This window comes from Schistocerca piceifrons, chromosome 8 (genome assembly GCF_021461385.2).
Source record: "Schistocerca piceifrons isolate TAMUIC-IGC-003096 chromosome 8, iqSchPice1.1, whole genome shotgun sequence".
Lineage (NCBI taxonomy): Eukaryota > Metazoa > Arthropoda > Insecta > Orthoptera > Acrididae > Schistocerca > Schistocerca piceifrons.
The window spans coordinates 332,023,335-332,038,327 of NC_060145.1; the positions used below are offsets into that span (position 1 = coordinate 332,023,335).

The 14,993-nt window shown below is 37.6% G+C and overlaps 1 protein-coding gene across 1 annotated transcript in view; it reads left to right on the plus strand.

The window, feature by feature from the left end:
- LOC124712327 overlaps positions 1 to 14,993 on the plus strand; it is a 1,282,739-nt gene that overhangs the window by 277,284 nt on the left and 990,462 nt on the right. Inside the window, exon 3 of the mRNA XM_047242621.1 lies at positions 7,404 to 7,440. Within this exon, the coding sequence (XP_047098577.1) occupies positions 7,404 to 7,440 (37 nt within the window). The remainder of the gene's footprint in view (positions 1 to 7,403; positions 7,441 to 14,993) is intronic.

Sequence of the window (14,993 nt, forward strand, 5' to 3'; positions counted from 1 at the left end):
GAAAAAATGATGAAAGAAAAAAAGATTCCTACATTTTCGTGGTTTACGTAATAAAACCTCTGCATCAAGCACGACGTCTTTATTTATTACTTCGTTACTACTAAACTTATTCGTAACACATTTTTCAGACAGCATCTACATATACCACTGAATGTACCTCAAAAATTATGCCATTGTACAATACGTAGTTCAGAAGATATGATGTCATAAACATTGACATGCGTCAAAAACTAGGTTTTGCTTAAAACGGGGCGCAAGTTACCCGGACCATACTCATACATTATTTGATAATGCGAGTACTTAATGACTTCGAGAAAACTTTAAGCATAATTTTAGACCTTTACTAAACTTTTTCTCGGGAGTTTACTGGTCTTCTACTATTGTCACTGTCGATGCTTCATTGCCCGATTCCATAACAATGCTTATATCATCCGCAAACAGGATTAATTATGTTTCCTGGTTCGAATAAAATTTCAGATTATTAACATAAATCTTGAACACATGTGGGCGAGTGATCTAGCCTTTGTTAGGCTGTCACTGTAATTTCTCCTCATTCAGATAATGTGGCGTTCCTCTTTGTATTAATCGAGCAGCCTGGGATAATTTTCTGAATTCTCTTTCTTAAATTAAACCAGTAATGTGCTGAACTATGTGTTTCATTAACTCCAATAATAGAATATTGAGATCGATCGCTTTACTCGATGATTCCTTCGATAAGTCACAGAAGGTACCAAATGGTGATATTTTATCATTCAAAGATTTTATTAAAAGCTTAATAAATTTATAAATAGCTTTCTCGTTAGAGCAGTATTTTGAAACAAAATTGTGGTTCACTAAGTATCTCATTACTGCTCAGTTAGGTGACTAAACGAGAGTACTTTACCGTCTCAATAGGTTTGAGGTGATATAGGGAGTGATATTGGGCCTTAGTTATTAACGTTTGTGGAGTGCGCAAAAGCAGATATATATACTGCAAAATCACACAAAGGATAATCTTGGATGAAGTTCAGATGCCTCTTAATTTATTCTTTAACCTCTTTCGTACAAAATAATAGATTACGAGCAACGATATTACAAAAAGTGAAAACATTATCAAAGTAGACTTTTTGTCCTTGTTTATAGCTGTGAGTGACGTCACGTCATGGTATAAAAAGTTTTAACATGCCCTGAGTTGTTGTCTGCAGATGAATTGGTAGTCACTGATATTTAAAAAACGGGATCTAACAATTCTGATTGTAGATTTTCGGATCGGTGTGCCAGTTTTCATTTTAAAAGTAGGTTTGATACATAGGTATTTTTTCTTCGTACTAACAGCTAAACACATATCTTTACATGTATTTGTAATATAATAGTAAGCAAATAGTAACTATGCAGCTACAAAGACGATAAATGTGTTTTATTTAATATGATACATGTTACAGGCTGTAGCTGTGCATTGAAATTTACGTCAAACTTCAGAAATTACGATAAGTACTGAATTTGTTTCGTGGTTTTATTTTACAAGACAATAATTAGTTCCATCTGCAGTGACACCTATCTGTAGATGCGGATTTAAACTCATTATTACTGTAACACTGTAGTGATAAAGGTTTTATTGTTTCCATGTACGTAACTAAAATTAAGCTTCAAAACATAGAAGCGTCGGTGGAAGAAGGTGGTACTCCAAAAGGACATATTTTGAGTTATTGTATGCTACATGTTTGCTTAAATTCTACGACAAGAACATAAATACAAAAAAGTATATAGTAGATAGTACTTCATAGCGGTGCATTTGAAACTTGTTAGCAGCATGTGGCGCATTCATTTGGAAACGCAACGGATAACATGGTCATGCTAATCCTTACTAAATTGACAGAATTTTTTTCCACCGAACACTTAAAATGTTTCCATGTGCCCCCTCCAAGATGTGGAGCCACATGATGATCGTCATGTGTCTTCTTAAGTATGCGGAGAAAGATACCTAAATATGTTAAATGAAACAACAACTTCGCAGTTACCAGTCACTGCTTTTAATGCGAACATTTTTGGTTAGGCTTTACCGTGACTAATTAACATTAAATGAAACAACAAGTTCACTGTTACCAACCACTGTTAAATGAAACAATAGTGACTGGTAACAGTAAATTTGTTGTTTTACTTAATGTCAATAACAGACATGGTAAAGATTAACGTAAAATGTTCGTATTTAAAAGTACCTAAATACATGTTTACTCATTCATAGTTTTCAACGCATCGTTAAAGTGGGTGAATTATTTAGTTTGTAGTGTCATGTTGTGAACGTATCTTCAAATGTTGGATTAACTGCATTGGCCATTCTTTAGTATCTTACAGAGATAGAAAATACAGAATATTAAATCCTCTAATTTTCGTCGTAGCAAAAAATAAAACACAACCAACTGGCTTGTATGAATTTAATAAATAAATACTTCACAAAAATATGTTTCTGTAACAGGTATACAGATATGAATTTAGAAATAATAATTTGTACAACGTGGCCATTATGAAAGTTGTCACGACATTACTGTTCAATAACCTTGAAGAAAGTTGCTGATTAATTATTTGTGTTCATTGTCTACGGTCAGACTGATACCAGGCAACTTTGTTTATAGTAATCAATGTCCACCTCCCATCTAGGACCAATACATAACATTTTCTCCTTGTACGTCTTACAGAAACTACATTGAAAGTACCTACAGAGATTCACTGAACACAAATTGTTTATTCTGGACTAAGTATGGAAATATCTAATGAAAGAATCCACTCACATTTATCGAAGAATATCCATGTTAGATTGTCACTCTAACATTCAATAAAACTGTAATGTGTGATTGTTACAATGTCTGCTACTACAAAATGACAGAGCCACGTATCGGCAGACATATATCTTCAGTACTATTCAACAAAACTATGGCGTTTTTCTCACAAATTAAGTTCTAGCTAGGACTCCTTTAACTTTTCGGTTCTGTACACGTGAGGTATAAAACAGCTACCGACAATATGATGAATTACATGCAATCTACCATTTTTCTCGTAAAGAACTATGCGACGAACGAGATTTACCATTAACTGCGCCCAAAAAATTTTAGCCAGCATTAAAACGCCACAAAAGCAAATATCCTTAATATACCCATTATTCTGTAATTTATATTCTCTATATAAATTTCGAAAGCGCAGTTGATGTATGCGTTCTGAAAATATGATAATGATAATAGAAATAGAGTAATAATAATGGTTATGATATACTTTTGAATGACCATTTTGTTAACGTATGTGAGCAGTTGACTATCTTGCTGGTTATAGAGTTTTAGAGAATATGTACATTTGTAACAGCTTATCTGAAGTGTTGAGCGTACTAAGTCATTGACTTGACTGTCAAAACACGAATCAATTATCGCAACCAAAACAAGAATAGCATCCGGTAAAACCACAGATTCTGTTAGATATGTCTTGATTTGGTATCCTCCGTGAAGTCTGAAAAGCAACAGCCCTATATCTTTAGCAGAAAGTCTTCCTAGGGAATGATTCAGAGGGCGAGATCAGTGGAATTCTCACTGGTCCCCTTACTGCGAGGAACCTGTACGATATCATTATGACGTTAATATGGTCACCGATTACATAAAAAACATCAGTCTCATATTAAGTGGCAAATAGGAGTCAATGGTGTGGTTTTTCTTTATTCTGCTGGTTGTTGTTTCCATTTTGTTCATGAAATGGAAACGAAAACTTGGCGGTACACATGTAAGCATACCGTTAACCAGTCACACCGAGAAAATCTGCGGCGTTAAAACAAGATTTGCACGTACAGTCGCTAATGTTCGTTGTTGTAAATTGTTGAAAAACACTGACAAATATACTGCCGAAATACCATGGAATTTTATAACACGCCGTTGAGTATGCTTTGTTTCGTTTACATCGAATCATTAACGCGTCAAATTGTTAACTTGTGATTGCGTGGTACTTGTCATACAACACAGTCCACTGCCACGAACCGCATGTCAGTGAAATGGACAGTAGGAAAAGTTATACGGAACACTCAGAATCGGTACATCATCTGTTACGTGTTACCAGTGAATAGAAACATCCGATTGAATAATTTTTATATTACTATGACATCACCCTGCTCTTCGCTAATCTATTCACTCCCTAACAGTTGTTTATAATGCACAAGTGTCAGGCGCTAAAGTCATACTACTAAACTAACGCATAGTTTGGGGGCCAGAAATGCATAATCACGCGAATCTACGCAGCGTCGCAAACTAGTACTGTAAAAGGTCAGATAATTTTCAGGGCTGAGCTACTTCAAGTGCTGACTGCAAATTACGCCAAAACTTCTACGCCTAGTGGAAAGGACCGTGGTGGCAGATTAACACTGGTCCTGGGCGGGACTCAAAATCGATCGTTGGCATTTATGGTGAACGACGATTTGTCTTATCGGAACTTATTCCACTCCTAGTTAAAATCTCATAAAACATGACAATGTGTAGATATTGATATGCAGCGTAAGTTACTTTAAAAAAATGTCAGTGTGCCGTTACTTCTTGTTACAACATCCGTGTTGCACGTGATCGGGAAGTTCAGCAATATAACTACCCACTCTTTAAGCCACTATTCAAAATTAAAAAGAACATGTTGTTTGCTGATCTTTTTGTGTGAGTCTCCAATTGTGTTAGAAACATTTGTAATTGCAATTGAAGAAACATTCTGTACAACCAGTTCCACAGCGATGATGGTGGAAGCATCCTGCGAATGTTTCACTGCTTTTTACGGAGTTCTATAAAGCTTTCTACAGGAACACACTAGGTTGTCGAACACATGAACTGTCAAAGGAACATTAAAGTAATCCAGACACGAGCGTGCGAGCGACTGAAACAATCGATATTAAAGGCTTCGGATCTACCGTCAGGAACGAAACTGAATGCAGTTTTATTCTTCAAGAATCAGAAAGTGATAATAGAAATGTAGTTAACAAGCATGTCCTAATGAAAAGTGACAATGCTAAAATTAACTTGGTCAGTTAAAAATGGTTTCTCTATTTACTCACTGACGCTACGTCCCTTGGTAACGGCTTTTACCGCAGAATTCTCTCAAAGTAGAAGCATGAGGAAAGCCTTACAAGAATGCTTTCTAAAAAAAAGATTGTTCAAGAAAATGTTCGAAATCTGGTTATCCATTTGCACACTTTAGGTGAAGAATAAAGTTGAAAAACGACACAACAATCGATTGGATGCGGCGACGGCGTCAATTGCTCGATTCTGAGCCAGACAGAAGGCATTTAGTGTCGGCGGTGTTATAAACCTCGGCTAGGTTTTAGATATTGCCAGATATTACGGAAAAGGAATATCTGCGTTTCAAAATCGAATTCATCGCTTCAAGGACTCGCGCATGTTTAAAAAGATACAAAACCGTTATCGAGGAAAACCTCGGAAGCAATCTGAAAAAAAAATCGAAGTTCGTAACAAGTGCAAAGAATAAGATCCCTAGTTTTAGTGAGTCTGTGTAATAAAGATTATTCTAATTACTTGAAAGGTCCATTAAAAAAGCAGTCAAATCAGTGAGTCGTTTGCTTCATTTGTGACTGACCAGCACATTGCACATGACCGTGAACAATCTGCCTGATTTGTTGTTACCTGTATTATTGTCTTCAAGAAATAATCGGAAACGTTCGACCACGTATTTGAAAGTCTATAAAGAAAGTTGTGGGGTACACTTAACAAAGTTTAGGAAAATGGAGAAGTGAAAATATGTCATTTTTGGAAACCAAAAATCTCTTCTATTCTAGATTGTTGGAATGATCACAAATCTTCTGAACCATTGTCAGCCACGTTTAACACCAACTCCGACAAGGCGACAGAGATTTCATGTGATACGAGTAATGTAGAAGCCTTAAGGACGTTATAATACACTTAATTTGTAGTCATTAGTACAGTAACAGTGTTCCTTCCCCAGTTTAAAAATCTGTTGAAATACACTTTTTATTATCCAAAATATCTATACATATATCAGGCAGGAAAACTCGGTCAAGTTTTGTGAAAAATCGTTGAAGCCTGTCTTCAGCTAACAAGACTGTCAAATTTCGTCCTTAGTCGTGAACGATAATGAAATTAAGGGAATATTTGTATCATTCACATTCGTGAAATTACAGAAAATAAGTACTGACGTGTTAAAATAAAGTATCTGTCGTGCATACTCCTTACTGTTGTGGATAGAACGTTAAGGGGAAAATAATAATCATATTTTATTCTGAAAATTTTGTTTTTTCGGGTGTTTTCGTCTGGGGATGCAACAGGTTTCCTGGCAAAAACATGGAAGTAATGATGACAGATCACAGCGTTACACAGTAGGCCAATTGGGGGTTTAAAGAAGACAGTTTGAAGTGCAGAGAACATTATCTCATGCACCGTGATACATGCTTCCTGGAATCGCCTCCTAGGGCTTTTGAGCGAAGTATGCGGGGAGAAATTCCGTGGAGCTTGGTAAAATAGCACAAATGAACACACAGACAAAAATTGCATTAGCTCCTGTGCTGTGTGTGACTGCCTCCGTTGGCAAATGATACCTACGCCAAAACATTTGATTTCGATTATCAGTACGGTGCGATTTTTTGGGGATTCGTTTCACATAATCAACAACAGATTAGCTATCAAACTGATATTTGTGAAGGAACGGAAAACTGATTGTCTCAGGAAAACAGCTGCACACACTTCAAGTGCCATTAACGCAGCTGTCATAATTAGAAGAAATTAAGTGCTAACAAACACGCTATTGAGCGCACTAAACCCAAACAAACAATTAATACTGCAAATAAGTCTGCGTTAAGCGGCGTGTAGTATCAGGAGTATGCTGGAATGCCTTGAATTCGTCTCGCTAGTAGTTGAGTAGAAAAAGAAATAAAATTCATAACCATTTTTCCAGTTGGGGATCCAGACGAGGAAATTTACTTCATATCGTTCCATTAATTTCATTCATAGAGTTGAGAAAAATCTGTTAGGGAGATTGTAAATTCTCTTGTACGTCTTGCATAAAGGAGATCTATTTTATATAGTACATTAAGTTTTGCATGGTATAGCTAAATTTAGAATGAAAATTAAAAGCCCTCTCACTCTCTGAAATCATGAATTGTGACTCAAACGAGAGGTAGTCGTCTACATTATAAGTCGTAAGTCTATAGGTAATTTTCATTATTTTGTCTGTATATTTTTTATTGTGGTTGAACATGAATAGCGTGGACTACATTAAGAGCCGCTCCGCGCCGCGTATGAACCATACGGCCAATAGCCGTTTATTTTGTTGTTTCTACATCAACTATTCCGTTTCACATAGTCTGCATTTGTGTTTGCTACTTTATAATTATGTAATTCAGAGTGTAACTCAGCTACAATTATTGCTTTGTACTTTTGTTGCAGGGATGAGAAAACCGTCGCTGCCAACATAGCTCTCCATGTAAGTAGCTAACTTGAGTAGCTTCTTAACGTTCTAGGAGACAGTACGACCTTAGAAACCACGTGCTTCACATTTTATAAGAGTCCAGTCTTTTGAGAAGGAAACATAGGGACTTTCAGACTGCTGAGCTGACACTTGAGACGCTAAAAAAAAAAAAAAAAAAAAAAAAAAAAGGCCATGTACCGTTTTTGCAAACTAGATATTCAGAAACAGTAATACCACCACTTTTCACCTGCTACAGAGTAAAGGCGCGCAGGATGACTCTTGGACAAGCTGTGACAGTACGATGTGTGTTCTATCTCTGCTTTTACTGAAAATTTTTTCTCTGATTCTCCTTGTGTTTAATTCCTCAACAATATTAGTTATTCAAGACGACCACTCTTCATTTCTAGTTGTTTATTCTTTTTTCTTATTTGTTTCATTTTACTTCAGGAAATATATGCAAAGATTTTTCTTGAGATGCATACACATCATCGTTAGTTTTGTATTTATTAGGTGAAACAATCGAATATATCACATCTATTCTTTTGAAAAAAGTGGCATCTAAGTGCAAAATATCAAACAAAAGATATTTATCTCGGTCATCGACTCACCTGAATGTGCAATGCATGTTTTATAAGCTTTAAAGAAAACTGCTCTTTTGCGATTTCTTAGGAGAGTAAAACTATTTGACACGGAGTGAAACGATTCACTATTACATCAACATCGCTTTCTGGTCGCGTTTCTTCAAGGCATTACCAAACAAAGCCAAAAGATTCATGATTTTTTCAGTGTGGAAATGCATGTACTTTCTTCATATTTGCCGGTTAGAAATTATAAAAGTCCTATTAGTACCAAGGACGCTTATTAAACATTCTCTTTCAGCGAAATACAGTAACTGAACCCAGAAGCAACTATCCTAGCGCATTTTTAAATGAACACAATCCGATTTTTCAGGCCCACAATATGAGCTTTAGATACTTCATACAATTTCATAGAACAGTTTCAGTTATCTATGTAGTATTCAGACCTGTCATCTAATGTACAAAAGTCAACGTTTAGATTAAAAACGTTTGAAGTTATAGTTGTCGTGGCGAAGTACATTTTAGAAACATTAAGCGCCCTGCTATCGATGTACAGAATTCTGTGAGAAACAGAAAATACATAATCATCAATATTAAGAGGTATTTAAATCGCTGGACTAAAGGAAACGCAGTAAAAAATGTTTTGGAGATTTATACGGATAGTTAGAGACAAGTTTTAATACAATGTTACAGTATTTTGCGTTGCAAACTGCTACAGACATAAATAACCAGTAAATATAATGAACTCCGCTTATTCAATAAATGTCATACGGAATGAATTGAAATATCGAAGAACCTATTGGAAATATGGCTTAAAATATTTTGCATTCTTGTTTACATTAAATAACAAAGACAAAATTCTTATTTCAAAAAGAGACAGTTAGGCATGAAAGAAATTCTTTTAAAATGGAATCGTGATTTCTTCGAATGTTTGATTGCTGTTAGACACAAAACTGCCCTCTAGCACTGATAATAACCTTAGGCTCGTAATAAATTCTTGTGTGTCAAATTCCTTGCTGTCAACACAGATAATCTGATTCGTCACATTTGTAGTTTTCGTAATATCAACTTGCATAATAACGACAAGCTTCCTGATTAAATTAATAAGCACAGATTGATTATTCCAGAAATCGGTCTTTTATTTGGGTTTTTAATAATATATCCAAAATTAATATTTTTTTACTCGTAAATGAGCAATGAAAACATTATGTAGGATACGTTAAAAATATCTTGCAATGGATCTTTCAATAGATTTATAATGCTTATGAAACAATTTTTTTGTTCATTGTTCGCAGCTAACAGTGAAACTCAATCTCACACACAATCGAAAGTAGGAATGCGTGGGAGAACACACAAAAGTAATTTGTACAGGTTGCTTAACTTCCATTTCAGAGTTTCAAAAAGAAATCCAGTAGCCTTGCGCAAAAACTTTTTAGTAAAGTTCCGGCACACAGAACAGTGATGGAATCTCTCATTAATAGAAAAATGAAGTGTTGGAGAGTAGTTTATCTGCCGCACTTTGTAGATTATCTGGATTAAGGCAAATGAAGTAGGGGTGATGCTCTTTGCAAGAGCATGTACATCCTTTTGCTAAAATGAGTGTTTACGCTAAACTGAAGTGTGTTCCTGTCATTAGTATCTGCAGAACATCATGTATGCAGCTAACATTTACAATAACTTTTAGAGAAAGCGAATCAAATGACTGGATTTTTAGCTAATAAGCGTACTTGCGAAAGAAGATCGCATACAAGATTCTGGGTTTTTCTATTCCTGAATGCTGCCTGAGTGTTTTAAATCTACACCAAGGTGAACTCAGGGAAGGAATCGAATTAAATTTAGTGAGCTGCTGCTCGTGCTGTTAACAGGCCCTATAAAAGCGTTATAGAGATATTCAGATATCTTACATGGAAATCGTTGAAAGACGGCGCTATTCTTGCTGAATTCTATTGGGGAACTGTATAGCTAAGAACAGTACAGACAGAGTAAGGAAGACTAAGGGGGTAATCAGACGTATCAAAAGCTATATTTCAACGGTATGTACTTTAAAGAAACAAAAACGGGGCTAATTAATAACGGTAAGATGAATGCACTGCCAGGCACTGAACAGTACAGAGCACAATACATAGTACTTAAAGAAGTACCACCTACTACCAAGATATGTTACGTTTCAGTTGACATAATCCAGTTACATCTTCATCATTATTGGTATGTCATATATTTACGAGATAATTTATCTATTCATTATTACATCTAACAATGAAACTAAATTTTACGCAAATACGAAACAAACGAAGAATAATGGAAGAATACACGAAAATAGTCATTATTATACCACTTGGAAATAACTACAACGCAAACACTTCTTGCCATAAATAAGAATTTATAAAAAATATCTGGCTGCTGTATTTCTTCTAGTAACTTAATCCACAGACAGTGAGCTCAGTCACCAGTATCATGGGTAAACGAGTTATTATATTATTATAAGATTAAAATGATACAGTCGACACATCGAAAAGAAAATAGTGTTAATTGGAAATAAGTCACAAATTAACTGTTGAATATTGTACCCATTACAGATAAAGACAATGAGTGGAAAAAAAAAAAAAAAAAAGAAAAACCAGTATAAATGACCTTGAGTTATTCTGATAAACTAACAGTTCTGTAAAACCAAGTTTCTGCTGTGTCTGAAGCTGAGAATTAACAAACAGTATATTTTACCAGTTATGACTTACAGCAGTGAGATAGGGACTTTCAGTGCGAAAACCGTTTTAAAGTTGAAGATTGCTCAACGAGCAGTAGAGGGAAGAACGTTAGAATTTACTTAATCAAATAAATGGAAGAGAGAACAGACTGAAGCAGAAGAGGATAATGTAAATGAGCTGGAAGTGTTGTACAGGATGGACGAAGAACGTTCTCTGCTGAATTACGAGATATGAGAGAAAACGGCACGAAGATTAATTGATAATATTAGAAATCATGCAAGAGCAGCATATGAGGCATTTACACGCTGCCTGTCAAGACAAAAGATACATAAGTACGTGTAAACTCTTGACTAAGCTTTCGCAATAGTGACATGGTTTGAAGAAGACAATGACTTATTGAAATCGTTATTCTAGAGTTGTCTATGCCGACCAAGACTGGGCAAAAGGTATTACAGACACAAATTGACTGATATTACCTCAGGAACTGGGTTTGTCTCAGATGTGCAGTTTGTTCAATAGTGTATAGTTGGGAAATACTGGAAGATCTGCATATGAAAGACTGACAGCTTACTGTCAACGTAAACAAGTGGCATTCAATGATCGTAAATGAACCGAAAGAACTTATAGTATTTTATTTTATCATTTCCGGTCTAACACTGGAATCTGTCATGCCCTTCAGTTATGTTCGAGAATCGATCCAGAACGCTTAAGGTGGAAGGACCACAGGAATCTGCGAGGAAAGCATATGTTGTCTTAGAGTTCATTAGAAGAATTTGTGGAGGCCCTATTCTCCTGCCAAGGATGTGCCTTCGAAAATTATCGCCTGACCGATTCTTCAACATGCACCTGTGTTTACAAGCTACTCTACAGTGTCTGGCGGACGGTATTTCTATTTCTGCTAGCAGCACGTTTTTCCTCCTTCCCCATTCAATTCGCGAGTTGCGTGTAGAAAAAACAATAATCGGTAAACCTCCGTATTAGCTGTAATTTACTCATTCTGTTCATTTAGTAGGATGTATGAAGTAGGAGGTAATATGTTGCTCGAATCTTCCCGGGACGTACTCTCTCAGAATTTCATCAGTAAGCCATGCAGTGATGCATATCGCCTCTCTTGTAGCGTCTGCAACGGAAGTCCGCTGAGCATTCCGTTAAGGCTCTCGCGCCCATTAAGCGGTCACGTGACAAAACACTCCGCTATTCGTTAGATCTTCTCTACTCCATCTATGTGCTGCGGGTCCCAGACTGATGGTCAGACTCAGAACCTTGTCGAACAAGTGTTTTGTAAGCCACTTGCGTCCTGGATGAATTACATTTCCTTAAGAATCGTTGAATGTATGTCAACCTCATATCGGTCTCTCCTACAGGTTGTTTCATAAGGTCTTGACACTGTAGATCGCTGCGGATTCTACCATAGTTCTGTTTTCAGTGGTTTGTCGCTAATAGTGTAGTCGAGCTGTACTGAATCCTTCTACATATTTATGTGCAATTCCTTAAATTTATTTGCGTTCAGGGTCAACAGGCAGTGACTGCACCAATAATCGATACTCTGCAGGACTCGCTTCAAATCTGTACAGTGTTGTGAGCTGCTTCCGTATAAACAGTCGCAAGCATCCGCAAACAGCCACGTGGAGCTTCCGACGGTATCCGCTAAATCACTGTCTCTGTTTTATCACACTTCCTTGGGGTATTCCTGAAATTACTCTTATAACTGTCGATTCCGGTAAGAGCGACGTATTGAGTTTTACCTATAAGGAATTCCTGAGTCGAATCACAAGTTTTGTTATTTAGCCTGAGACATGACCATATCTCACAACAATGAGGTGAACTCTGCTACCATGTGAATTTACTATCTACAGCCGCATGTGTGTTTCAATTTCCATGAGAATCACCGCCAGTGTTTTGATTATGTTACTTATGTTATTAATCACAGTTGTTGCCACCACTGTAAATACTCTCTCCGCTTTTGTAATAACGGCCTCCGTGCTCATACCCAATTTGAATTTGTAACGGAAAAATTCGAAATATCTGAAGGCATGTTTCTACTACTGAAAGATGATTATTCAATGTCACACCACTCGCGTAAGAGTGACGCTAGTAGCACCACTGTGAGGATACAAATCAGATTTGCTTTAAAAACACCCTGTAACGGTCATGAGCGTTAGTTACCTTTGAGACTGGACGTCGTGAGTTGATGTTAGTCAAGAATGCCTTTAAGACGACAAAGACGTCATTATTCTCACATCACCGAGTTTGAATGGGGTCGCGTACTGGGGCTACGAGAAGCTGGATGTCCCTTCTGCGATGTTGCAGGAAGACTTGCAGGAATGTAGACACTGTACATGATTGCTGCCTGCGATTGTCATGAGAATGTACGGTCGCTAGAAGACCAAGTTCCGGATAGCCACCTGACGACGTGGGGCTTTGGCGCATCATACTGCATCTGCAGCAGCAATCAGAGATGCAGTTGGCATCAGTGGCACAACGAACTGTTACAAATCACTTACTTCGAGGACAGCTCCGACCCAGACGTCCTGTAGCGTGCATTCCACTGACCCCAAATCAATGCCATTTGCGACTTCAGTGGTGTCAAGCGAGAGCTCTTTGGATGCAGGGTCGAGATGTGTTGCGTTTTTTTGATGAAAGCCGTTTCGGCCCCGGTACCAGTGATGGTCGTGTGTTGGTTAGGAGGAGGCAAATTGGCTCCAACCAACATGCCTGCGTGCTAGACACACTGCACATAAACTTGTAAGTATGGTCTGGTGTGTGACTTCGTATGACGGCGGGAGCACTTTCGTGGTTATCCCAAGCACCCTGACAGCAAATTTGTGCGTCAATCTGGTGATTCGACCACTTATGCTGCCATTCATGAATAGCATTCCAGGGACTGTTTTCCAGCAGAATAACGCTCGTCCACATACCACTATTGTAACCCAACATGCTCTACAGAGTGTCGAAATGTTGCTTTGGCCTGCTCGAACACCAGATCTTTCTCCAATCGTGCACATATGAGATACCTTGGAACGACAACTCCAGCGTCATCCCACAACCTGTATTAACCGTCCCTGTATTGTCCCTTCAGGTGCAACAGACATCGAACTCCATCCCACAAATTGAGATTCGGCACCTGTAAAACACAAAGCATGCACGTTTGCATACTTGCATTCAACATTCTGTCGGTTACACCGGCATTTCACATTTGCAATGGCTCATCTGGCGCTTACATCAACCTGTAATCTTGCAGTTTTACTTAAATATGTTACCTAGACAAATATTTTCCATGAAAGTAATTTTTTCTCTATATTAACTATTTTTTGGTGTTGGAATTTTTTTCTCTTCAGTATATAAGGTGGTCCATTGACGAAATAAGCGTCAAACGAAAAGACTACAAAGAACGGAACTTGTCTAGCTTGAAGGGGAAAACCAGATGGCTATGGTTGGCCCGCTAGATGGCGCTGCCATAGGTCAAACGGATATCAACTGCATTTTTTTAAAAATAAGAACCCCCAGTTTTTATTATATATTCGTGTAGTACGTAAAGAAATATGAATGTTTTAGTTGGACCACTTTTTTCTCTTTGTGATAGATGGTGCTGTAGTAGTCACAAACGTATAAGTACGTGGTATCACGTAACATTCCGCCAGTGCGGACGGTATTTGCTTCGTGATACATTACCCGTGTTAAAATGGATCGTTTACCAATTGCGGAAAAGGTCGATGTCGTGTTGATATGTGGCTATTGAGATCAAAATGCCCAACGGGCATGTGCTATGTGTGCTGCTCGGTATCCCGGACGACATCATCCAAGTGTCCGGACCGTTCGCCGAATAGTTACGTTACTTAAGGAAACAGGTGGTGTTCAGCCACATGTGAAACGTCAGCCACGACCTGCAACAAATGATGATGCCCAAAAAGGTGTTTTAGCTGCTATCGCCGCTAATCCCCACATCAGTAGCAGACAAATTGCGCGAGAATCGGGAATCTCAAAAACGTCGGTGTTGAGAATGCTACATCAACATCGATTGCACTCGTACCATTTTTCTATATACCAGGAATTGCATGGCGACGACTTTGAACGTCGTGTTCAGTTGTGCCACTGGGCACAAGAGAAATTACGGGACGATGACAGATTTTTTGCACGTGTTCTATTTAGCGACGAAGCGTCATTCAGCAACAGCGGTAACGTAAACCGGCATAATATGCACTATTGGGCAACGGAAAATCCACGATGGCTGCGATAAGTGGAACATCAGCGACCTTGGCGGGTTAATGTATGGTGCGGCATAATGAGA